General features: G+C 41.1%; 1 protein-coding gene across 2 annotated transcripts in view; it reads left to right on the top strand.

Annotated features, from left to right (window-relative positions):
* Positions 1-21,387, top strand: part of RCAN2 (regulator of calcineurin 2) — a 73,822-nt gene that overhangs the window by 30,943 nt on the left and 21,492 nt on the right. Inside the window, exon 1 of one of the 2 annotated variants that reach the window (XM_026039983.1) lies at positions 9,564-9,865. The exons of the other annotated variant lie outside the window; for it this stretch is intronic. Coding sequence (XP_025895768.1) covers positions 9,779-9,865 — 87 coding nt within the window. The 5' untranslated portion in view covers positions 9,564-9,778. Of the gene's footprint in view, positions 1-9,563; positions 9,866-21,387 lie in introns of those variants that run through there. 2 annotated transcript variants of the gene reach the window in all.

The raw sequence follows: 21,387 nt of genomic DNA on the forward strand, positions 1-21,387 counted from the left end.
TCTTCAATTACTTCCCTGTGTCACAGAAGAATAAATATGCTTGACATACACTAAATGATCACGGAATGGTAATAAATACTTAGCTGCCAAGCATATTCTGTGGTAATTGGTTGCTATCATCTAACATCTCTCCTTGTAAGAACACTTCAGAGGTCTCTTAATATAAGATGTGACCTTCTCTTTTTCAGTTACATTCAAGCTCCTAAATCGGCATGTTCTTCAAATTAATGGAAACAGTGCCATGGATTACAACCAAGTAGTTCCAGCTACTCCTTGGCATGTTAGGTATAGCACCTACTCTCCTCTTGTTAGGCCTTGTAATATTTGAGTCTAACTTCATCATTGTAGCCTGAAGAAACTGTAATACAATTGGTAATATTGCAAGCAGAGCAAAATAAACTTGTGTTTTTCCATCCTGAGTCGGTAAGATGAGCAGGGAATTTTGGATTTAAGAACTCAGTTTATGGYTGAAATGTATGGACAGCATCTAAAAATTATGTATTAAATGGCAAATTATTTTTTTGTCTTTGCAAGACGGATAAAACTGAATTGCCTTCCTATAGTAAATCTAGGTTGATTTGTGCTTGCAGAGGAGAGCTGCAAACCAGGTAGTAGGGACCTCCAAAGTTATATGATCAAGTTAATATTTTGCAGTGAATATCAGTCCTGAAAACSTTCCTGGATCCTGAGCAGTTTGTGCAAATTAAGGCTGCAGGGTAGACTAGGTAGTTCATATTTCTTGACTTTTTGKTCCTTTCATGCTAGCATGGTCTCACTTGTTTGCATTTTTGTGATTTATCTGGCTGAAGAGAAGTTTAAGCAATCACTAACCACCCATTTTAACTCCTTATATAAAAAACCTTGGAACCCCTAGATTCAGTAAAGGACCGTGTCAGGAAATGATTTTTCAGATATACTAATTTTGTGCACCGTCTGTTTTGGAAGAGAAGGTTTTATGATCTCAGTTTGGGACTGCAAACCTGTATCTGCTACATAATTTCTGCTTGCTTTCTGATTCCATTTTCTTTTTAGTTTGCTTTCAGTAATCTGGGAGCGTAGGTTATAAACATCCCAGCTACCTTTTAGCATTTTCCCTCTACATGGAATTATCAAAGACCTTGTGACTGTCTCTCCTTTGAAACTGAGGAGCATACGTGGTCATGGTTAGAAAACCAGCACTGAGTAGCAGGAGACATCATCTTGCCCTGCAAGATAACTTCTGTTGCAGTGTTGGATGAAAGGAGCCCTGTCCCTTGATATTTAAATATAGTTTGGACAAAATTATAGAGAAGAGTRTGCTGGAGAGAGCAATTCTGTATCGGATTAATGGGCTTTTCTCCTCTTTGACTTACAAGAGTCGGTGGTTGTGGGTTTTGGGAATGAGATAAATGACTGAAATTTTAACTTGGCATTTTCTGACTTCTGGCAATTAGTTCTTCCACCTTTGCAATTTTACTGTTTTAACATAGATTTAAAAAAAAAAAAAAATGCACTGATTAAGCAGATCTGTTAAGCTCTACAAATAGCCTTTACCTTGACTGATAACAGTCTGGCTAGTGAGGAGAGAAAAAGAAAAAAGCAAGAAGCCATAAAAATGGCAAATGTSATAGTAAGTTGAGGTGTTTCCTGGATCATCCATGTAAGCTTGGTCAATAAATGGTCAGAGTGGTCTGAATCTGGCAGTACCCCATAGTGTCCTGACTTCTGAAGTAAGAATTAGTTTTTTAAGTAAGAAAAATATAAAATCTTTCTGATTTTAACTTTGAAAAATCCTTTTTTTTAATTTTGACATTGACCTTAAATTAACATTTTTKGGAAGTCTGTCTCCAGAAAAGATTTGCAATATCTTGTTTCTTTTTTTTTTTTTCCCTGAGCTACTGCAAATACAATGATGTAGCAAATTCTAAATAGAGTGGACAGCAAATGGCTAAATCCATAGTGATAAATGCAGTAGGCCAATCTAATCAAGATTGCCAGTAGGTCATTCAATGCAAGATGTTAATTAGCACATCTACAAAAACATTGGCCTTGCATAAAAGGTCGAGCTAAACTGGAATTTTTAAAATACAGCTCAACAGGAGACGGCCTGTGCTGCTGCAAATGTCTGTGTGCAGAGCTTTGCTGGTGAAAGATGAGTTCTGTGCTAGACTTCCATATTAAGATCAGCTCATACAAATAGCAAGGGACTTAGGTAGGTGGGTTAGGCCAATTGTGGCGTTATCAGCAGGTAATAATTACCACATTATTCCTGAAAAGTCCAGTTAACTGGAATTTTTTTTCAATTCCTTTTTCTTTCCATCTTTGGGATGGAGAGCAGGCTTATATCAAAGTGCCTTCCACAATTTGTTTTCTGCCTTCATTAATGAACATTCTATATTCAGTAAAAATATAGTTCTGGCCATTAATTATGGAAAAAATGCAYGATTTTGCAGGATTTTGGGGATGTTTGCTATGTTTAATGGCAAAAAGTTGGGTTTGGAGCAACTAATTCATGTATTTTTAGTGTGGTTAATTACTTTCAATTTAATATCAGCAGTGAATAATAATGCCCAATTTTAGAGAGGGACGGAGTATAGAATGACTAAATGATTTAGAGATGAATTAAATACACACCTTAAAAACCATTGTCTTGGTATTTCATGCATGAAGCCTAGCCTTATTTTTAAAGTTGTGAATATATTTTAATATYGGTTTACAGCTTTATTTTTAGCAGGATCTATACTTCATTTTAGAGCTACTGGAAGAGCTTTATATCTCACTTAAGCGTCCCGTATCACTTAATCTCTTTTGTAAGGCATTTTGCCTGTAATGAAGAAAACTATGGRTATTTGTCCATCGTAAATTGTTAGGTATCAGTCTGTTTTTCCTGTCAGCAGTAGACAAGGAGAATCAGCAGGAGAAGAAATGATGTGTTTTTAAGAAAATACAGCAAAACAAATGTCTGCTTCCACCCTACCCTATGCATTTGGATAAAATGGCAAGTACCTGACAACTCTACTCTTTGCTGCTTCTGTTTTTGCTGTCTGGCCACGTGCTGTTTGACAGCTCGTGCTCTCCTCTGCTTTCCTGAGCTTGGCAGCAAGTGCCGTTTTCTCTCCGAAGAGCCATTAAATCTCTTCACCTGCGTGTCCTGTGTGGGGCTGCRGGGAGGAGATAAGGCTGGTGTCTCGCAGCCGTGAGCATTGGTATTCCAGGCTCTGCTTCCAAGGGCATCCTGCCTCGCTGAAGCATCTCAAATGACAGGGGAAAAYGTACAGCCCTGTTAAACACACTTGCTAGTCTGAGGCAAGTAAAGCCAGATGGAAATGATTTCAAAATGCTCTTTTGAGTAAATGTAGAGTTTATGGATAATTGTAAATCATGTTTTTAGGCAGGGGTATTACAGGCAAGCAGCATCAGCCTTGAAGAGATGTCTGGTAATGAAGCAGCCCTTCTCAGTTTACACTTAAAATCCTAATAAAAACCAAGGGCTCCAAGCCTGTTTGAATATAGGTCCCTGCGTGGTTTATCCAAGGTCAGATAGATTCAATTCTTGACAGAATAACTTTTCTCTGAGTCTTGCTAATCTTCCCCCATCTGTGAGCATCTCCATCTGCCCAGCATGAACTGAAAAAGCACCTGACATTTTATGAGTTTCTTAACCCGCTCTCATGTCATTGACCTGACATCCTTTTTCTGTGGCACCTTCTCCAATAGAATTAATGCATGACTAGGGTTTATTTTCCCAGGGTTTCAAGTACCACAAAAGTAGATGCATGCAAACATTTCACTTCTGCAATCTTGGGTCATTTTAGTATTTTTATTAGATTAATGATGACATTAAAAATGCATGAATTGGAGATTTCAGTGGTAAATCTTTAACTGATTTGCAGGTGTTGTTAATGTAGCCACACATCTGCACACTAGGTAAATAATCCCTTTGCTAGCCTTTGGTCCAGTTGAAGCACAGGGAAGGGGATGGGATTCAGTTCAAGATCAATATCAACGTTTAGATGTCAGTCTGTAAATGTCTACAACCACAGTAGATGTTTAAGTTTCTCTTGTATTTGATGGGAGGTCAGTGGAGGGTGGGAGCTGTCCCAGGGACTGTCCCAAATTAGACAGGTGGAGCTCAGTCTAGGTTCCAGTGAGTGTAGTGACCAAGGACATGATTCAGTTGTCTAATTCTGGGTGCTCAGTGTTAGTTTAAMTACTCTGGAGCATCTCTGGGGTCCTCTAGCTGATGACTCAGAAAGGAAGGTCTGTCAGAGGTCCTTTATCACACTTATTGACCTTAGGTAGATGGTTGATCTTAAATACCTGAACTGACCTTAAATAGCCTAAAGCATCTCATATTGTTCTAGATATCCACTCAGAAGCAATGAAATGAACTCCTAAAACTGCCAACCAGAATGAGTGCATCATTACCATTATGTGGAGACCTACGTTTAGGTGTCTGAATTTAAAATTGAAACCTCTGCACTCCATCTATGATACTATATAGATGGACTGAAATAAATATACTGCTGGATTATGACCCTTCTACTAACAGGGTCCATCTGCATCTCCTATGTTCTGCTGATGGTCATTCATTCACCAAATAGATCAAGGCTCTCTTGACGTAGGAGCAGCGGCCTCTTATTCTATGAGGGCTCTKCAGTCTAAGGCTGTAGCACTTCTTATTTTTCTCTGTGGATGAGGAAGCACAAAGGAATGTGTAATTCTCTCCAGAAGACACGTGCACTTGTTCTTCTCACACACCTTTGGAAGCTACRGATCGTGAATGATGCTGCACTGTTAAAAATAATTGAATAATTATGACTCAGAGCTGAAAGTTGCACGTACCCAAATGAGGCAGTAAAATGAACTTGTCTAAACGGCACAGTCATTTATACAGACACTTAAGTATTTTTAAATTATCATATGTGGGCTTGATTCCTTATCTTTAATAAAGGAAAAGAAATGTTTCAGAATGCTTAGCATTGGTTTTATTTTTCTGACTGTTGGACTCCCAAGTTTCTTTTGATTATTGATTGACTGCTTTGGATATCTGTAAGTTTAAGTGACAGAAAAGCAAAATACTACTTAAAATGTCCCAAAAGCTGCTTTTCCAAAAATCAAGGACAGCTGAGGCAGGGTTTACCTAAGGATTTTTTTCAAACTCTAGAGTTTTTAGAGTGAGGGTGTGTACTGACATAGGGTAATTCTAGCTTTAATTAAACTTTGATTTTCTTAGTTGTTGTTATTTTTTCCATGGCCAAAATCCTCTCTCTCTCTCAAACTGTTCCCACCAAAGCAATGATTATGTTATGTGCCGAATCTGTGAATCGGTCCTTCCTTTGGCAACTGCTMTTGATTCAGAATTTGTAGACACTTTTGTTTGAGGGACAAATTCATCTTGCAAAAATCAATTTATTTGTAGCTAGGGGAAATATATTTGCCCCTAATTTATTGTAAATGCCAAACACACTTGAACATATTTAATTTATGTATAATTAATATTTATCTTTTTCTTCCTTTTCTAAGATATAGCCATGATTATGCCTAATTAATTCTAGGCACAGCTGTTGTTACGGACAAAATGCAAAACTAACTGGAAAAGTTACATGCAATTGTTCAAAATATGCTTAATTTCTCCCCATTTCCAAAATGAACGTTGATGGCCKTAGGCCCAATTGAGTAGAGCCAGGCAGGTGAAAGCAATGGAATGTATACTTCTGGAGGCACTTAGATTTGCCTTTTAGTTCAGCATTAATATTCCTAGTGCTGTCTGGCCTTTGACTTCCAGGTGCAGTTTTAAGCCACGTGTATGATGTGCAAATCCTCTGGCTTACTAGGTCCCCCTARGAGAGTTGCCTTCTTCCTGGTTATGCTTGTGCAAAACCTGTAATTGGCAGGAATGTTTCATCTGGAAAGTCCACCGAAAGAGTAGGTGCTGAAGTGAAGTGCATACTTCTCTACAGCAATTACTATTTATAAAATATTTTAAATTATGCATGAAATATGTCTGTTTTATGTGTTTGTTGTTGTTGTTTGTTTTCGCTTGAATTTAGCAAGACAGTGTAGAGCTCTCAATTGGAATTTTGGAATTTCTCAGTTTGATTTGGAAATTAAATTTCGGGATCTAGAGAAAGCGGTCAATAGTAACCTCACACTTTTAGATGAAATAGTTATTAATAAATTTAATTAATGGGAAATGAGACTATAAGGGATCTCAGAGGGCCCTGAAAATCTCAAATAAGAAAATACCTTAATTAAAATGAGTAGGAACAAGTACAGTGTGATGTATATTGAAAGATGAAAATAGAAGTACTCAAACTGTCTGTAGAATTTCTATGTAATTATGTAATTTTTGTTTCTGACGAGCAAAACCAACTAGCCTGTCTCTGTAAAGAGCTTGCTGTAATATCCTGGGGAGCAAGAATGGTTTTTAAGCAAAAAGGCTAGGTTATGCTCAGCAAAAGGCAAGAAGGAACAAGAAAAGAAAGTAATTGCAATCTCAGCAAGGCTTCCTTACTAGGAGGGAGTTGAAAAATTGCAGTGATTCTGTTTTGAAAGAAGATGAATAATAGAAGTGTAAAAATAGTCCTGAAGTGGAGCAGGTTGCTTCGCACAGCTTGTACCTGTCTTCGTAAGAAGATTTAGGAGACAAGCTATTGGAATTGATAGGTGACAGATTTTAAAATAAAATAATAATAAAAAAAGGTAGTAAAGCATTACTTAACTATTCRGTGTAGGTCAATACTGTAAGTTTCCCCCCAACTCTTGAGGTCAGGTATTCATTTCACTTAGGCTGCCTTTCTAGAGCTCAGTGGTCAGCTGTGTCAAATTTTTGATCTATTTTCCTTTTGAGAATATTTAAGATATCTTTTCTCTCTTTTTTTTTTTTTTTTCTCCCATTGGTCTCGCCTAGGCGCTATGCTTGACTCATCTTTGTTTTCAAGGCTCCCTTCCACTTCTTTAACCCCTTAATAACTTTTCTCTGTGCTAATAGCATGGATTTCTATTGCTGCCTACTGAAGATCTTCAAACAGGCATCATTGCAGCTTTCATCTGTGCTACCATGTACATATTTATTTCTGTCTATCTGTACACATATATGTGACATGTATATGTACACATATACGAATTCTTTCAAACATACACACAAATGTTAATTGATTCAAGTTCTTCCTTAAATATTCTTTTATTTTATGGTCTGTGGCGAATCTTGACGGTGTTTAGGTAAACGGTGTACAGAATTAATTGATTATCATAAGTATTGATTTATTTATTGGCTTTATTTTATTTTTTCTTTATTTATTGGCTTACTCTACCCTTCCACTTTCTTTTGATCTGTGTACACTTGGTTTGTGAAATTACTTACTGCTGAGGATATCACAGAATCACAGAATGGTTGAGGTCGTAAGGGACCTCTACAGACCACCTAGTCCAACCTCCTGCTCCAGCAGGGACACCCAGAGCACGGGGCACAGGGTGGCATCCAGGCAGGTCTGGAAGATCTCCAGAGAAGGAGACTCCACAATCTCCCTGGGCAGCCTCTTCCAGGGCTCTGKCACCCTCACARTGAAGAAGTTCTTGCTCACATGAAGATGGAACTTCCTGTGTTTCACCTTGTACCCATTAAGCCATGTCCTGTCACTGACCACCAATGAGAAGAGTATGGCCCCATCGTCCCTCCTTTCTTCCCTCAGCTATTTGTACATGTTGATCAGCTCCTCTCTCAGCCTTCTCTAGGCTAAATAGTCCATCTTGCTTAGCTTGTCTTCATATGATAGGTGCTCTAGTCCTTTAATCATCTTTTGTCACTCTCTAGAAGCTCCACATCCCTCTTGTACTGGGGAGCCCWGRACTGCACCCAATACTCCAGGTGTGGCCTCACCAGAGCTGAGCAGAGAGGCAGGATCCTCCTCCACCTGCTGGCAACACTCCTCCTGATGCAGCCAGGATCCCGTTGGCCTTCTTGGCCATGAGGGCACTGCTGCCTCATGGTTAACTTGGTGTCAAGCAGGACTCCCAGATCCTTCTCTACAGAGCTGCTCTGCAGCAAGTCAACCCCTAATCTGTACTGGTGATATGTTTCTATTATGGTTCATCTTATTTTGTGATTACTCCTACTAAACACAAATAATTTAGTAGGACTTGGAAAAGAAATTACTACCAAGCATGTTCTGGTAATAGGAAATGTCAAACTTTCCTGTGTTGGCATCTAAATTTCTCACTAACTAATCTGAAATTCCTTGTATTTTCTAAACTTCTGCAGCTGACTGAGGAGCAAGAGAGGCTGTTGGTGCCTCAGTTCTAATCAGAATCTGCTTCTAGATGTCTGAGTCCACAGTTTTGGTTCAAACCATTTTGTTCTTTTCCCCCGAGCATTGCTGTGAGTTTCCTCGAGGATACGATAGTCTGCAGCCCCATCTGACTGTGGTTCATCCTACACACGTCTCGGCTCATTTTTGACTACAARTTGGTAGTAATCTACGAGCAGTATCACTGAACTTGGTGCCTGCTGCAAAATCTGTCAGTGAAGCAAAATAAACCGTCTCTTTCTGAGATATTTGTTCCTGTAGATAGTTTGGTACCAACTCATGGATAAGAGAGTACGTGCATGCTTGTCATTTGCTGTCTGATATAACTGCAGAACATAAATGTTTTATTTAATTCTACCTGTAAATTCAAATTAACCCTAAAATGTTCTTGTCTTTAGGCCTACAACAATTGAAAGTCATTCATGTATCACAAGAGAAACATTAGAGGAAAATTAATGTTGCAACTCTGAGATAAAGATCATCTAGAAAAAACCTGCAGTTTTAGGACTTCTRTTTCTATCCGCAAAACATTAAACTGAAAAAGTATAACCAGACTGGTTAGGAGGTATAAAATAGCTTTACTTAAAATAGTTYGGTAACATTTCATTAAAGAAGGGATAACTTTGAGGACAAATGGTGCCTAGGTTGCCTAGTGTGAAGTCTGAATTTCAAGGGAAAATTTTGTTTTATTCTCTGAAGGGCTTTTGACTTCGCATCGCACACAGACCTGCCTCCGATCTCTCTGCAAATGACTCATGGTGCAACTTGCATGTTTAAGTGCCCACCTCACATTTGCAATGTGATGATCTTTGCTGACGACAGAACTAGATGTTCTCTAATCTACTGTGCTGAATTATGCAGCTTGCGTTTTTGACAACGCGTCGCTATTAAAACCATCACGCTGAAGTTTTTATTCTTTCTCTCTCATTACTACTGTGCTGTAGGTTTGCAGGTAGAATAAATAACTGAATGTCACCCCAAACTCCGTGGCTTTAAATGCTGAGTTAATTTACACCCAGAGTGGCGCTTTCAGTGTCAGGCGATCTCTCTCTTTTTTTTTTTTTTTTTGCCAACATAAGCACTCAGCTGAAACAACAGCTATGACTCAGTTGCCAGCGAGCGCTGCTTGAATTGATTTAGTCCGAGTTCAGATTTAGYACATAATCATGTTCAATTTGATCCACTGTGCTGCCTAGAGATAAAAGGGGTGAAAAAAATAGCTTTAGCTTATGTCAGTCTCTGTGGTGATGTCATTGCCAGCGAGGGAACAGCGCCGGTGCTCCGCTCTGCCTGCTCACTTGGTGGATGTAGGAGGGAGAGACAAGGAGCAACTCAGCTAAGTGCCAAGTGGCAGAAGCCTACGGTTATCGGCAGCACTGAAGCAGCACCGGGGACTGTTCAATAGCAACACTGAAGAGTTTTTTATTATTATTATTTTTCCAGTCATTTGTTACTCTGAGATTGCCTAACTCTGTGTGCGAAAGCGGGGGATGCCAGCCCGTAGCATGGACTGTGATGTCTCCACTCTGGTTGCCTGTGGGGTTGACGTGGAGATTTTTACCAGCCAAGAGGTTAAGGTACGCGCCTCCGATGCTTTTGTTGCAGATGATTCTCAGGAAAGCCTTGGGGAGCACTAGGAATTTGTATGTAGCCATTTAGACTAAGGAGACAGATGAGAAGCTGCTGCAGTAGTAAAGCACATGCAGTTTAAAAATCTGTTAATTAAAGGAAATGGGGGAGAAATGTGCCTGCTTTTTACTGTTTTAATTAGCTGAGAAAATAGCCTGCTGTTTGCTCTTTAATGATAGAAGAAATTTGTTATATAACTGACATCTGTGTGTATGCGTGTTTCATATTCATAACAAAAATCATTCATTGTTAATTCTCTGAGGATATTTTTAGTCCAGTGTCACTTGCCTTAGAKAGTCCTGCAGTAAATGTATTTATGGGTATTGAGATTTTGCTTACTCCGTTGGACAGCAGCTATATTTTATGTTCAGATCCAAATCAAGGATAGATACAGGGTTTTTTTTTTTTTTTTTTTGTGAAGGGTTAAAAGTTTGTAGCAAGTATTGCTGTATTGCAGATGCACCAAAATACAAAAAGTTGTGCATCTTGCATATCACATGCTTACCTCAAAAGCAATGCTAAATTCAAAGGCTTATTATGCTGAGCTCGTAGTCTCTTAATTAGACAACTGCTATAGAAAAATCATTGTGTATAATTACTTACTGGTGAAATCACTTATCTTTTTCATTTATTTTCATATTACTGCATGAAAATCACTGTAAATTAAATTTGAAAGTGGAATTTTAAGTATGCTYTTCACAGATCATCTCAAAGAGCTCATAGGCATAATGCAGTGATATTCAGCAGTTTATTTAGAGGACACAGACAACATTAGTCTCCAGTCTGACTGCTCTGCTCTTAGTATAGGAAGAAGGGGAAAAAGAGGTAAGGGCAAATTCTGAACGTCTACTGTCTTTAATCAGGATTCACACCTTGAAACTGGTAGAAGTAATCTGCAGAAAAAAAAATCATTTGTTGTAGATTATGATTTTTTCCCCGTTAGTTTGTGACCATTTGTATAYTTTGAATAGATAGTTTTGTATTGACAGCAAGTGGAGACTTGATTCAAAAATCGTTTTTCTTATTAACAATCTAATGCTGAATTCAGAGGTGAAACTRGTAGAAAATATTGCATATAAATGGTTCAGACATACAGTTTTGCTGACGCTGGGACATGTTTCCTGTAGTGTTGTAAAAGATTAAGCAAGCACTTTTTTTGAACTTAAGAACAGATTTCATTTTAACATAGGATTTAACCACCATTGACAAGGGCTCGTACTGGGAGCAGCTGTGTTTTAGTGCCTGCTACATGGTCTCCATGAGACGTTGCAAGAAATTCAAGTTGCAAAGGTCTCTTTGTAACCCTAATTGATACTGCAGTAGTAATAAACAAGCCAGATTTGGCTTCTCTAAGATCAGACAACCTCTCTTGACTTTGGTAAGACCTCAGAGAGCTGCTGCGTGCAGATGGCAGGGCTGAGGAGCGCGGGGTGAAGGCCAACAGAAGGGTGAAGCGACACTGCAGGGAATGTGACCTCCTTTTATTGGCCATCCTGTGCTTTGCTTGCTTAGGTTGCAACTATTTCTTTTTCTCCTGGCTGGATTAGTCGTGAGCGGCAGGACGTTGGGTGTGTTTGCAGCARAGCCTGCCCTGCAGACTGCAGTGCAGCTGGGAAACGCGAAGCCACCGCTGAAGACGCCAGGTTGGGCGTGAGCAGCGGTCGGTCCTGGGTGCGTGCGGCTGGATTTCCCCTTCGGTCTCAGCAAACAGGGTCATCCGAGGCCGCCTCGAGTGCTGTGGTGGCGCGAGGGCCTCGAGCGCGCGGCGCTGCTCCTGGCCCGCGCTCTGGTGACCTCCTGTCAGTGTTCGAAGGTGGGGGGAGTGACGACTCTTGGGTCATTCTGAGGAGAATTGCAGCAAAAAGAGGTGCTGGAGAGGGAGGGTCATGGTCTTTAGGAGTTCATCCACATCCCACTGGCTTTCAGTGGGTGAAACGCTGAAGATGAATGTTGGTGGTTGACAGAGCGGGACTTGGCTAGGCTGGCAGGGACACCAGGCGGGAAGGCTCAAGAGGAAGGGGGATATTTCTGAAGAGGAGATGGGTGGGGAAGCTGTAAAAGCCAAAGTGGAAATCACAGAATGGCTGAGGCTGAAAGGGGACTCATCTATTCCAACCCCCAATCCCTGCCCTCCTTGTCCCTGTCCTTTCCCCTCTGCTCCASGCACCTGACAGGCATAAGTATTAAGGCAAACCCTTACATGGTGCTGTGGTCAAGGCCATGCCCTTTTTTTTTCCTGCTGTAGCGCTTTTCCCGCAGGGAGAGCTTTTTGTCTGGATTCATTGCTCTTTGTGTCGAGGAACATTCCCTCAGCAGAGCAGATTAATGACTTTGTGCAGCGCGTGGCCATCAGCCGCATTTGCTGGAATGAGCTCTCCTTTCTGCAGAGCTGCTGTCCCATGGTGAGGAGCGGGGGACAAGGGGCAAGCTCCCCATGAGCCAGGCCAGCTGAGAAGCATAGGATCATTGTGATTGGAAAAGACCTTTGAGATGATCGAGTCCAACTGTAAGCCTGAGGAAGAGCTGAAAACCAAGCCAGGCTGTAGAGCAGGAGCTTCTGCTTGAGGTGGGGATGAGCAGCACAGAGGCTGTGGAATCACTTTCTGTGAACCATCCCTTACAGCTTTTATTGTCTATTGCTTTTGCTAGGCTTTTATCATCTAAAAATTGGGTCAGGCTAATTGAGATGCCTCTAAAAGTGCAGTGCCTGTATATCAGGGGTGAAGTATATCGCAACCTGTGAAGATAATCACAGAAATCATCGAGTGTGGGTCCACTTTGAAGTTCACCTGTGTAATAGAAGTTCTTTTCTCAGTGTCTTTCTGATAATTTTATGTAATTATGTTTGTTACATATGCAATTAGGTAATGAATATTTTGGTTATTCAGACATCCCTGAAGCCGTGGAAGAGCATTTCAACCCCTACGCTAAGCAAGATACCCTGACATTGTTAATTGCCCACGTTCTCCCTTACGTTCATGTGAGCCATTCTGCTAGACAGCAAGGTTTGGCTGGGGCCAGGAGGCACTGCTGCAACAGAAGAAATGCTAATGGAATCGAATTTTCATCCAAATACTATAATTTAAAGTGGACAGTATCATTGCCTTAACACACAAAGAAGCAATGTGGAGAAGAGCCAGGCAGCCAAGGGAAATAATAAAAATTGTTTCACTGTTTTGACCATAGTGGCCTGGGGGATTAGTCCGTGCTGGTCCAGGATCTCTTTCATCCTGCAAACTAGGTATTTATTTCATGTGCTYATTGCTAGTGGCAGCTGTTTGAGGTGTGTGGTTTAGGGGTCAGCCCTCACCTTGCAGTTGTCCTTGAGAGGTCTCACAGACTAACACCACTTCTTGCCTTCAGAGGTCTAGAGAGCAAAGGGGTTTAATATTAGTTTTCCATGGTTTTGCTTCCTGTTTCAATTTGCCATTTGCAAAATGGAGTTGTTGACAAAGATGTTCTGAGGTTGAAGGTTTAAGTGCTCTGAGAGATAAGGAGAAAAAAAAGGAAGAAAAATGAAAGTGTTGCTGCCCCTCTGGATGCTGCCAGCTGCAAAAAAATGTTATTGTTGTTGTTGTTATTAGAGTTCTAGGTCTCCTTATTCCAAATTCTTCTCTTCAGTCCCATGATTTTTTGGTGAGGGAAAAGAAGGATTGTGGCATGATCCAAAGACTCCAAAGACTGCAGCCATAAGGAGGAAACCAAATTAACTGTATGACTACCCAAGACAAAAATCCTGATAGCCAAAAGCACTGCTTGGTCACCTTTTTCTCTGGTATTTGCATCACCTGGTGGATCTTTCCTGGATGGAAATAGTCTGTGAAATTGGAGACCTGGTAGTTCTGCTCGAGTGACGTATATACTTGTCTCTTGATTTCTATGCTTGCTGTTTTGCACCATTTAAACAGGAGGAAGAGAGAAACTTGCAGAGTAAAACAAAAAATTATTGGTATTAACACTTTAAAAATGTGATTTAAAAAATGTGCAGAAACAAGTAAAAATAGAAGACTTTCTGCATCCTTTTCTCTTTTTCTTTTTTGCATTTGCAGCCTTCCAAGAGCTGTAATACTGATATATTGGCATAAAATATGAGAGCTAAAAAGATAAAAATTGTCACCTTTGTTTTAGAAGTTTTGTAACCTGGCTCTGCTTTTTAATGTAAAACATCAAATTTTATGTTGTAAATGTGAAAAAAAAAAAAGCCATTTAAATGATTTCTGGGGCATGGGTTTTCCTTCCCATGATTCTGGGCATGGGTTTTCCTTTGCATTATTTGTGTTTGCTGCTTGTTTGACTCGAGGAAGCTCAGGCTGCTGAGGAACGAACACTGCCCTGCGAGGGGAGGTCGGAGGCAGCTGCAGGTGCTTCTGCATCTGCTTGGCTTTCTGCTTGCYACTGCTCACCCTTTTGCCATCGACGGAGCAGCAAATGTCAGGGCGGGTTGGATTCATGTTCATCCTCTTTTCTGCTAGAGGTCACACACAGATGTTTTCTTTTCCTAGGGATAATTAGGCAATGAGCAATCTGTGGGCAAAGGAGAGAAGATAAATAATGGCTAGACTGTGTTGCTTGGAGGGGCAATATTAGTCCAARGCAGGTAATAAGGTAAGACAGACCTTGCAATTATGCTGATAAATGGTACAGCCTGAGTGAAGAGCAATGAAAAGATGATGATTTTCCTTAGCACATTCTAGGGATTAATCAGGGAAGCTGTGGCTGTGAGCTACTTTTAATAAGCAAGTTTGATACTGATTTTTCATTAAATAACTGCTTTTGTGGATAACCTAGAGGGGTAAAGTACCTAAATCCTTTCTGTTTCTCTCAAAAACAACAAGTTTTTCAAGGGGAAGCTGTTTTGAGGCCCACAGAGATCTAGTCTTAATTCTTCTCTAAAGCTGCTGTAACTTGCCTTTCTACTGTTGAATCTCAAGCTTTACTGATAGTTTGCTGCTCCTTACTGTAACCTGAACTTTGATGCCGAGAAAAATTGCATGTTCTGAGACAGAAGTCTGCACCAACCTTACATATATCTACTTTTTGTGTAAATATACTTACTCTAAAGTAATGGATATGTATTACATATGGACAGTATGGTTAATTTAATATATTTTCCAGGGCAGTTCTATGAAGGCATTGTGTATCTGCCTGGTTTTGATAGCTCATGTGCTGAACAGCCTATTTACTTTGGAAGATGTTTTCTGATCAGATGTCACAATGCAAACAAGGAAGCAAATCTGGGCTCAAGCGGGGAATTCTTCCTCAGGGAAGAGATGCTAAATAGCGAAAGCTACCACAGTTTATTAGACATTTAGCCAGCACACCAATTGCCAGGGTCCGGTTTTATGTCCACATGGTGCCATTATTATGTATTTGCCCTTGTACTGAAAACTGTCCCCATTTACATGGTAAAGCACTACTAGAGATAAATTGTTCACCGTGAGAAACTTCTGGGGCTCACACAAGGGTGCAGTCCAGTTTGCCCTTGAAATATCTGTGTTTATTRTTTCCCTAGTGTTGACTATTGACTTTTTGCATATTTATATATATAAAATGAGTCTCAAATGCTGCTAGCTTGAGGCATGCGAGCTTAGATGCCCTTTGCACTAGCTGCAATACAGAATATTTAGCTTTAGCTATTTCTGGCAAAATAATGAACTTCACCCTCTTTTTCTCCTTCTTGTTGCAACACCTCTCAATGCTTRTGCAGCCTGAAAGTGCAACTCCAGTCTCTGTTTCCCATATAGATTTCAGATTAGATTCTACTTTGTTCCTGTTAATTCCCCAAAATGCAGATCATCTTCTCAAAAGGTTAGTGTTTTTGTGATGCTTTTAACTGCCCTCATTTGCAGTTCCCATTGCCCCTGAGCCAAGGAGAAATCTTTGGCTGCAGCAGTTAGTGGAACTGGCAGCTCTGCTGCTGTCCTGTAATTGTCCACACAGCAGAAAACAAGGCGGACGGGTCAGTGCAGGTCAGAGCTGAGGGCTGCTGCCTGCATCTCTCATGCCAGCGTGTGTCTGTTTTGCACTCTGGTAGTTGCTGGAAGACTTCAGAGTGGTGCAATGGATTAAAAACTCCAGCTATTCTCATTTGCAGATGGAGAACTGAGCGGGCAGGAGATAAGTGTTTTGGTTAGGAAGCTGAATAGGAATGGACCAGATGTGGCGGAGTTAATGACCCTTGTCTTTAATAGCAGGTTCTGTATGTGTTTTTTTCTCCAAATGTTGTTCTCCATCCTAGGGACTTAGAAAGTTTACAGGACAACGAGGAACCTTGGTTTATTACTTGCTATTTTTTCACTGTAAATTGGTGCAAATTCTCTTCTCGCTTTCAGAATCAGCCTAGGACTCTCACAGTGTCCTGCAGGAGAGATGGACTCGGTCCTGCAGGATGGCTCCGTATCTAGCAGGAGATGTGGCCTGCAGCACAGGAGGGCCTTGAGCTTTGCAGCACCAGATACCTTTAAAATCAGTTAAGTTATTAGCTACAGAGATGAGAAATACACTGAGCCTGTTATGCTYAAAGTGGTATCAGCAGGCGGTTGCACAGTGTAATTTCTTCAGCTTAATTTGTCACTTGTGGAAGCATCTGTATACTTCACATATTGCAGTAAGTAATTTTGATACATAGGCCATAAAACATGGGATATTAAGCGAGCTGCATCATTCAGCACAAGTTCTGCTGTGTGCTGCTCCTGTAGCAGCCAGTGTTAACCTCACTGAAATCTCATGGTTCCCATCCAGCTCAGATGTGCTGCTGTGGAGCCACGTGAACTGGCTCTGGTAAAAGATCCAGCAGTCCTCTAAATAAAGTTCCACTTATGCAAAAGGTAATTATTTCATTTGCTGTATTAGTCTTGCTCCAGGTTTATCAAGCCCAGGTTTTGTTGTCATTTGCTGCATCTTGTTTGKCTGATAGCTAATGCAGATTTAGTTACTTTTCCTCTTTCCCATGTGGAAGCAGGTAACCAGAACAAGTAGAATATACATATTTTTTTGTTGTCTTAATAATTAGATCTGTGCGAGGAAACCCAAGTCTAACCAGTGTTCTCTCTAGCTTCCTTAGGGAACAATTTAATTGCTTTGAAGCCACAGGGAAGGGAAGGAGTTTTTTGCTTTGTTTTTTGCTTTGATGTGTGAAGTTTCTTTTGGATGATTGCTTTTGGTTTTGTTCTTGCACCATCAGAAATGCTCTTGCTCTTTTCTTCCTCAATTAGGAACCTTTTAAGAGATGCAAACACCTTTCAGCAGCCAGTGACATGGGAACCCTCTGAGCTTTGGTTGCCTTCTACTATTCTGCAAGGACTTAAGTGAGGGGTAATTGCTAGACTGAGCCACATTAAGCATGTGTGAGACAGACTATATTTTATAGATATTACCAAAAGTTATTCTCCTCTTTCACTGTATCTTGTTCCCATCTTCTCTGTCTTCCTTTCTTCTTCATCTTTTTGGAATATAAGAAGAAACTGTGCATTTCCTGTTGTTGTTTTCCAGCATTGTATATGGTGTTAGAAATAAGTAACAGTACMCTCTACACTGTTGAAAGCACCCGACCAATAAGTGATACGCCAAGATGTGATATGCAGAAAAATGGGTAATTTGCATTCAAGTGCAGATTTTGCTCTTAGGAATTAATCAAGAATCCAAGAGTGGARAGCAGTTTTGATGAAAGTGGGTTTGGAGTAACCATTTGCAATAAGGAGAGTTCAGGACAGCCAAACAACAAAAATTACTGTATTTTTTAAAAAAGTCATGTTCAGCAAATTCATGGAGCAGGTAGATAGTGTCTCCTGAGAAGATAATCTGAGAGATGAAGTGTGTGAGAATTAGTGATTAAGGAGGCACTATAGAGTGCGTTATAGAGGCTATCCATCGAGATACAAATGGTATATGAGAAGCACATTAAGGAGGCTCATGGCTGGATCACCTACTCCTTTTGATTTACAGATATTTAAGGATTTATATAAGAAGTGGAAACAAAGTGTGGGATTTAAATAACAAGATAAATTCTGTGATAAATTGAAAAACAAGAGGAAACAATGTGCAAATGCATTAATGGCAAGAAGAGGTTCAACAGGGGCAAGTGCAGGGTCCTGCACTTGGGGAGGAATAACCCTGGACACCAGATTAGGGGTGGACCTGCTGGAGAGCAGTCCCGCAGAGAGGGACCTGGGTGTCATGGTGGACGACAAGTTGACCATGAKRCAGCAGTGTGCCCTGGTGGCCAAGAAGGCCAACGGGATCCTGGGATGCATTAAGAAGAGCGTCTCCAGCAGGTCAAGGGAAGTGATCATCCCCCTCTACTCAGCCCTGGTGAGGCCACATCTGGAGTACTGTGTCCAGTTCTGGGCTCCCCAGGACAAGAGGGATGTGGAGCTGCTGGAGAGAGTCCAGCGCAGGGCTACCAGGATGATCAGGGGCCTGGAACATCTGCCCTATGAGCAAAGGCTGAGAGAGCTGGGYCTGTTCAGCCTGGAGAAGAGGAGGCTGAGGGGGGACCTGATCAGCGTGTATAAATACCTCAAGGGAGGCAGTGAGGAGGAGGGGGGCGGCCTCTTTTCAGTGGTGGGCAGGGATAGGACTAGAGGAAATGGCTTCAAACTGAAGCATCGGAAGTTCCACAGGAACTTAAGGAAGCATTTCTTCACTGTGCGGGTGACAAAGCACTGGAACAGGCTGCCCAGAGAGGTTGTGGAGTCTCCTTCTTTGGAGATCTTTAAAACCCGCTTGGATGCAGCCCTGTGCCACGTGCTCTAGGTGACCCTGCATGAGCAGGGGGGTTGGACTCGATGACCTCTGAGGTCCCTTCCAACCTTCGGCATTCTATGATTCTRTGATTCTAAGAGAGCATGCAATGAACAACACAGAGGGGTAAGGCAAAGTATTTGAAGTGTTCAGGGCCTGATTAAAATCTGACAGTACTTGAGCATATAGCTGAAATAATGTAAAATAGTGCAGAGAATTCCTACATTACAGGGAGATTTCGYGTGGATAAGAGGTGGCAAGACAGAGTATTTGTGTTTAAAAAGAGGAGGAGGAGCAAGGCCTGGACAATTACACATGATTTKCTTTCCGGGAAGCGATAAGGCCCGACTTGTCTAGAGCAGATCACGTCAAATCAATCCTTCCTCATTTGACAGGGCAGCTGGATAAGTGGGATAAGGGAGAGGTRGAAGGTAGATGTTTTGACTGAGGCTTCCATGCTGCTCAACATATGCCCGTCATAAGTAATCTGCAGTCTAAATATAAGCTCCATAAGTGGGTGCGCAGTTGTTTGAACTCTTTCCATTTTAGATTTTTTTTTATTCTGAAGTGGTGAAGGCGTTTAAGCAGATACGCTCACCCTTCTTCCTAGAACTGAGCTTTAGTTGATGTTTTTATTAAAATAATGAATTTCTGGTGTAACAGAACAGAGAACAACCTTAAAATACGTGAATGACACCGTGCTGGTAGGGTTGAAATGGAGGGCGACCTTAAATTAAGCAACAAGGTAAAATGCAGTTAAGACCAGAGCAGAGTACCCTTGAAAAGAAATCAAGATTAGAGCTAGGTAATGAAAATACATGCGTCTGGAGAGCTGCATGATGCAAATCTGTGAGCTGTAATGGAACAAAACTAAGTACCATCCCCAGTCTTATACGTAAAACAATTTGTGGAAGATTATTCCGACTGGGGAGGATGGGGCAGAGCGAGGAGGGCAGCATTTCCAAGGGGGTCACGAGCACAGTCACCCCATTTTGTTACTAGCTAGGTCCTGGGGGAAGAGGAAGGGACATTTTTTTCCTCTGGGAGTTGTTATGGAGCATGGTGGCTAAAAGCCTAGTCCCGCTGGATGCTTGGATTGCAGTTTGCTTGGGCAGCTCCTTGCCAAACCCCGTGTCAAGCAAGTGAAGAGCTGTGGTTGCCACTGCGGTGTACCTGAGCCCATCCCTCCCGAGTGGCATTTTACAAGCTCGAGCTCCGCTCCTGTTGGCAACTGGTCAGCTGAGAGGAAACTTGCTGCTGCAGGTGGATCCAGGCTGGGTAGACTTTCAGATATTCATTTTCTGTGTGTAAAATGAGGTTTTTGTGTTGCTCTCCTGCTTGCAGAAGAAGAAAATAACTGAAGTGTGAAAGTTCATACCTTATACTTAGAAATAGTTAATTGTATTAGAGGGATTGCAGGATGGTGCGAGCGGCCAGCTTTCTGCAGGGCACTGCCAGGCCTTGAACCATAATCCGCAAATCGTTGAACTAAAAAAAAATTCTTATTAATCATGACAGCTGGGAGCAAAGCCAAATGCTGTGCTCTAACAGTAATAAATATTCTGTTTATGTTACACAGAAGTAAATTATTGATACACTTAAAGTTCTGAGTGTTGGGGAAGTTGATGAATCTTCTGTATAAAAATGTTTAATGAATGAATAAAGAAGTGTTTAAATATCTTTCTCCTGCCTTTATAGCAAATCACTCAACTGAAACTGCTGAAAAACTGTCATTTGAGCGACTTGCCCTTGATCCTCACCCACAAGGGCTTTTTTTTTACCACAAGGTAGAGTACTGAGATTGGCCTGAGAGAGACTGGAACAGCAGATTGCCCAATGCATCCTGGAGAACAACACAGAAACCTTGGGCATTTGGTAGATACTCTGTTTAAGYTGCAGTTATTTTGTGCAGTGTGAAACAAAAGGGCATAAAGGATTTTATACACAGGGAATTGGAACTGTAATAGCCGGGTGCGTGTGTGCACACGTGCAAAATAAAGCATGTGGTTGATACGAGTTGCAGGTTGATTTATCTTGAGCAACCCTATTCTGAGACCACTTCCTATCTCTAGAGAGCAATTAATGCCTTCAGATTATTTTGATGTATGCCTCCATAAATGTTTTCTGTCAATCTTGGTGTGTATAGATGTGCTGTAGATCTATATGCTGAGTCCAGAGCTATTCTGCTTCTGATTTGGGAAGCCCTTARAGAGCTTGTGGGCTGCGGCTTGTAAACCACTGATGGTCTGTTAGGATGATCTTGTTTGCTTTCAGTTGATAAACTGTCCTTCTTAATTAAATGTTAGTATTCCCTGCTGATTAAGTAAATAGTTGTTCCTCTAGCATATGAGAAAAAGGACTGTAATACAGAAATTCAAAAGCATAAACTCTAGACTTGAGGCTTCAAGCAACGCTGCTTCCGCAGCTTGATTTAGAGCTGGAAGCMTGTGATGCCACCTGATACTTGAAGGTGCAACCTCAGGAGGGAGCAAGCTGTTTCCCTTCATTTTGATGCTGGCTACATGCCCTGGAGTTGTTTGGTCTGCGGATTTTCGTGTTACTTAGAATTTTTATGTTGCCAAACCTTGCTGCTTTGGAAGTCCTACTGATTTTTGAATTATGGACTCCTCAAGAATACCCATTTGTCTCCAGCTCTGCGGATAAGTTTATTACATGCTTGCAAACCTTTACAACACATGGCCGTAGTGTGGAAAAAATAACCTGGAAC

The sequence above is a fragment of the Nothoprocta perdicaria genome, unplaced genomic scaffold (assembly GCF_003342845.1).
Source record: "Nothoprocta perdicaria isolate Ctin4 unplaced genomic scaffold, notPer1 scaffold_248, whole genome shotgun sequence".
NCBI lineage: Eukaryota > Metazoa > Chordata > Aves > Tinamiformes > Tinamidae > Nothoprocta > Nothoprocta perdicaria.